Genomic DNA, 4,750 nt, shown 5'->3' on the forward strand with positions numbered 1-4,750 from the left:
TGACTCCCCTAATTTTTCCCTTATTATCATATGGGGAAACTGAGTCCAAGAGAAAAGCAATTAGATCCTGAAGACACACAGCTAGCTCATCTCTCAAGCATTTATAGAGAGCTCGGTGTGAGTCACACAGTGTCAGTGTCACCGACTTCCGCAAAAAACCAGAGAGCATTTGGAACCCTCACAATATCCCTTTGGGTAAGGGACTACTATTATCTGCATTGCACAAATGGGGAAGGAAGCACAGAGAGGCAATGCCACTTGCTCAAGGTCACACAGCACGTGGTGAGTGGCAGGGGCTGACTCTCAAATCAGCTCGGTGGCAGCTCCAGAAGCATGTTTATGCTCAACTCGAAGCCTCCAGTGGCCGGGCATGGTGGGAAAGGCTGCAGAGTCGATCCCTATAGAGTCCGTTTCTGGAGGGGCTGAGAGTCCCAGCTGCCAGGTCGGGGTCTGCCTGCACCCCTCACCAACCTGGCTCCAGGCTATACCTGGAGATGCTCTTCCTCTAATACCCACGTGGCTGCCCCTGACTTTCTGTCGTATCACTTTGGCTAACAAATCACCTCCTGGGTGAGGTTCAAAATTTCACCATCTTCCCTCTTTCCGTTTCCCCACTCACTACACACACTTTCTAGTCCCTTCTGCTGTTGTATTTTTCTTTTTGGCCTCTTTCCTAAATAGGCTTATTTTACCTCCCTCTCCCCTCCCTCAGTAGAGTGGAAGCTTTCAAGAGCAGAGATTTTGTCCATCTGTTGACAGCTGTGTCCTCGGTTGCCTACACAGGGCTGACACACAGTAACAGGAGTGACAGTCCCTCACCAGCAGGTCTATGGCGTGGGGGACAGATGTGGAGTGTTGAAGGTTCTCAAGAGGCAGAATTTTTCCCTGATGCCCCTGTGATGCCGGGTGTGTGTTGGAGGAATGATTATCATTGCTGTGCTCTGAGTAACTTCAATAATGCAAGTCAGTGAATGCCTGCCAGACCTCCAACTTCTCCCAGCCACCTATTCCTCAGTTTCCCTGCCCTTGAAGGGGCTTAGTTGAGACGTGTGGATAGGTAGGAGAGTGTCTCAAAGACTTAACATTTCTTTTATTATTTTTTTCTTTTTTAGAGACAGGGTCTGGCTCTGTTGCCCAGCCTGGAAAACAGCAGCACCATGGTAGCTCACTGCAGCCTCGAACTCCTGGCCTCAAGCGATCCTCTGGCCTTGGCCTCCCAAAGTGCTTGGATCACAGGCGTGCAAGGGCCAACACGTCTTGATGTTACCACACAAGGTTTTTTACAGGGTGATGGGCGTACAGCGGGTCCTGCTGGGTGCGCCCGCAACAAATGGGGGTCCAGTCTCACCCATCACGAGTCCTGGGCACCCGGTCTCCCCTCTGTCTAGGATTCTAGGGACCCCTCTGAGGCTGAAGCCAATCTCCCCTCCAACAAGGCATCCGGGAGGCCGCCGAGCCTAGTGTTCCCCCAAGAGGCCCGGGTCTCCGGGAGGCCCCGACGCCACCCCAGCCCCAGGTCCTTGGGATCCCTGCGCAGGCGGGAACCGGGGGAGGGGGGCGGGGGGATCCCTGGACGCCATGGCGCTGTTGTGCGGCGGCGTGTTGACAGCGTTGCCGTGGAGACCCGCAGGGGCGGGCCCGGGCAGGGGGAGCGGCCGGGCAAAGCGCTGGGGGCCGGCCGGCCGCGCACAGCCCCGGCCGCTGCAGTGGCCACGGCCGCCGCCGCCCGCCGGCTTATATACCGCGGCTAAATTTAGGCTGCGCCCGGAGCTCGTCCCCATCCGGGACGCGTTTCCGCCGCCGCCGCCTTGGCCCGGCCCCTGCGCGCGCCGCGCCTATAAGGTTTGGGCGGGCCGGGCCGCGGCCCGCAGAGCCGTCCCCGCCCGCCCGCGCCCGGATCAGCCCAGTCCCGGGCAAGCCACTCACCGGTGTCCCCAGTCCGCGTCCTCCCCGGGTCCCCGCCATGGCGCTGAGCGAACCCATCCTGCCGTCCTTCTCCACATTCGCCAGCCCGTGCCGCGAACGCGGCCTGCAGGAGGTGAGAGCGGCCGGGACCGCGGACGAGCGGCTGGCTCGGGATAGCAGAACGTGGGCTGCGGGGAGCAGAACGCACGGGCGGGCACGGAGGGCTCAGAGCGGTGGAGTGCGGGCGGCGGGGACCGCGGGCTCAGGGCGGTAGAACTCGGGCGGCGGGAGCAGCAGGCAGACCCCAGAGCCCGCGCTCGCTCACGCCTGCGCCCTACCGCCCTGTCGCCCGCAGCGCTGGCCGCGCACAGAGCCCGAGGAAGGAGGCACCGACGACGACCTCAACAGCGTGCTAGACTTCATCCTGTCCATGGGACTGGACGGCCTGAGTGCCGAAGCCGCCCCCGAGCAGCCACCGCCGCCTGCGTTCTACTACCCCGAGCCTGGCGCACCGCCGCCCTACGGCTCCCCCGCGGGTGGCCTGGTGTCCGAGCTGCTGCGGCCCGAGCTGGACGCGCCCCCGGGGCCGGCGCTGCATGGCCGCTTTCTGCTCGCGCCGCCTGGCCATCTGGTCAAGGCCGAGCCCCCCGAAGCGGACGGCGGCGGAGGCTACGGCTGTGCGCCCGGCCTGGCCCGCGGGCCGCGCAGCCTCAAGCGCGAGGGCGCCCCGGGCCCGGGAGCCGCCTGCATGCGGGGTCCCGGGGGCCGCCCCCCGCCCCCGCCCGACACGCCACCTCTCAGCCCCGACGGCCCCGCGCGCCTGCCAGCAGGACCGCGCGCCCCCTTCCCGCCACCCTTCGGCGGCCCGGGCTTCGGCGCGCCGGGGCCCGGCCTGCACTATGCGCCCCCCGCGCCCCCCGCCTTCGGTCTCTTTGACGACGCGGCCGCCGCCGCTGCAGCCCTGGGCCTGGCATCCCCCGCCGCCCGCGGTCTCCTCACGCCGCCCGCGTCACCGCTGGAGCTGCTGGAGGCCAAGCCCAAGCGCGGCCGCCGCTCCTGGCCCCGAAAGCGCACCGCCACCCACACCTGCAGCTACGCGGGTTGCGGCAAGACCTACACCAAGAGCTCGCACCTCAAGGCGCACCTGCGCACGCACACAGGTGGATGGCGCGCGCGGGCGGGGGACGCGGGTGCGGGAGGAGGGGGACGAGATCCCAAGCGCGGGGCGGGCGAGAAGAGGAACGTGGGGACCCCAGTGGTCGGGAGATTGGGGAGGGGCGAACGCTTAGGACTCCCCTAGAGACGTGTCTCCGCAGCTTGAGGGGGCGACCAGCTAAGGAACCCTACCCAGGGGGCGTGACCGGGGAGCTTGGGGACGGGGAGCGCAATTAGAAAACCTCCTGCGGGCGTGGCTAGGGAGACTGTTTCAGAACGTTGGGGTCGGGGCGCAAGCTTAGCATCCGCTGGGGACATGGCTCAGAATCCTTGGGGTCTAGGCTCAGGAAGTTGGGGAGAAGGCGCGTGCTTAAGAACCCAAGGGAGATGCGTCTCCGAAAGTTGAGGAGGGGTGCAGGCTTAGGACCCCCTCTGGAGGCGTGGCTTAGAAGCTCGGGGAGGGAGTGTGTGCTTAGGGGACCTGGGGGACGCTGTGTCAGAACGGTGGAGAGAAGGTGCGCGCTTAAGATCCCTCTGGGGGCGTGGCTCGAAACACTTGGCAGTGGACAGCGCGCTCTCCGTGTCCCCTGGGGGACGAGGATGGGGAGTAAGGGACTTATTCGACTCCCAGGGGCTTAAAACTTTGAGAGCGCTTCAGTGCACTGGGTAAGGATAGATTGCGCGCGCGCAGAAGTAGTGACTATCTGGGCCAGTGTCTGTGCGTACTGTGTGTCCTGGGAGGGAAACTGAGGCCCACTCTGGTCCCCTCCCGGCAGGTGAGAAGCCCTACCACTGCAACTGGGACGGCTGCGGCTGGAAGTTCGCGCGCTCAGATGAGCTCACGCGCCACTACCGCAAGCACACCGGCCACCGGCCATTCCAGTGCCATCTCTGCGACCGCGCCTTCTCGCGCTCGGACCACCTGGCGCTGCACATGAAGAGGCACATGTAGTCCGCCCCCCCCCCCGACCTGCGCGCGGCCGTGGCGGGTCCCACGCGCCGAGTGCAGCCCCTTCCTAAACTGTGACTGCTATTTATTGGACCCAGAAGACCGGGCTGGGCACCGCGTGGCCACGGAGGCGCTCCCCTCCCCCCACCCCGACTCCCCGAGGACAACGACGACGCCACTGCCCCAGCCCCCCATCTGTGACTGAAGGCCCGGTGGGAAAAGACCACGATCCTCTTTGACGAGTTTTGTTTTCAAAATGGTGCAATAATTAAGTGTCGTCTTTCTCTCCACCGGGTCTACACTAGAGGTTCGAGGCTTGATGCCTTGTGAAAAATACAGCCTTAATTTGTACTGTCGGCGACATTTTTTATAATATTGTACATAATGACTGTGACAGATATTGTATTACTGTAAATAGGGAGACAGGTGGGCATTTTGGCTGCCCGGTTTGTTTTTTTATAAGATTTTTGCTGGTTTTTTTAATTAAAAAAAAAGTTTTGCATCTTTTGAAAAATCACAGCAATGGTCTGGCTGCTTGGAAGCTGGGGGTTTGGGGCACTTGGGAGGGGCCGGGGGGAGCAGGCGGTTTCATGCGGGGCAGTCCCACAGAGGCACAGCGTGCTGTGAGCCCTGCCCCAGCCCACACCGGGGCTGCCCGCTGCCAGGAACCTGTGGGTTTTTCTATAAATTTAAATACTGCATTTTAGGACTGAGGGAGGATTATTTTAAAACTGTTCCTTG

General features: G+C 62.7%; 1 protein-coding gene across 1 annotated transcript; it reads left to right on the forward strand.

Annotated features, from left to right (window-relative positions):
* Nucleotides 1–1,855: 1,855 nt before the first annotated feature.
* On the forward strand, nucleotides 1,856–4,526 carry KLF2 (Kruppel like factor 2). Its single transcript, XM_045551270.1, has 3 exons — nucleotides 1,856–2,038; nucleotides 2,261–3,065; nucleotides 3,837–4,526. Exons 1-3 carry the CDS (start codon nucleotides 1,964–1,966, stop codon nucleotides 4,010–4,012), a joined length of 1,056 nt encoding a protein of 351 aa, XP_045407226.1. The 5' UTR covers nucleotides 1,856–1,963; the 3' UTR covers nucleotides 4,013–4,526.
* The last annotated feature ends 224 nt before the right edge of the window (nucleotides 4,527–4,750 follow it).

Source organism: Lemur catta, chromosome 1, assembly GCF_020740605.2.
Source record: "Lemur catta isolate mLemCat1 chromosome 1, mLemCat1.pri, whole genome shotgun sequence".
Lineage (NCBI taxonomy): Eukaryota > Metazoa > Chordata > Mammalia > Primates > Lemuridae > Lemur > Lemur catta.

Bases quoted from the DNA above. Each gene is read 5' to 3' on its own strand.
- KLF2 (XM_045551270.1), top strand. From the start codon at position 1,964: ATGGCGCTGAGCGAACCCATCCTGCCGTCCTTCTCCACATTCGCCAGC. The intron at 2,039-2,260 runs GTGAGAGCGGCC...TGTCGCCCGCAG, and splicing joins GCGAACGCGGCCTGCAGGAG to CGCTGGCCGCGCACAGAGCC. The intron at 3,066-3,836 runs GTGGATGGCGCG...CCCTCCCGGCAG, and splicing joins GCACCTGCGCACGCACACAG to GTGAGAAGCCCTACCACTGC.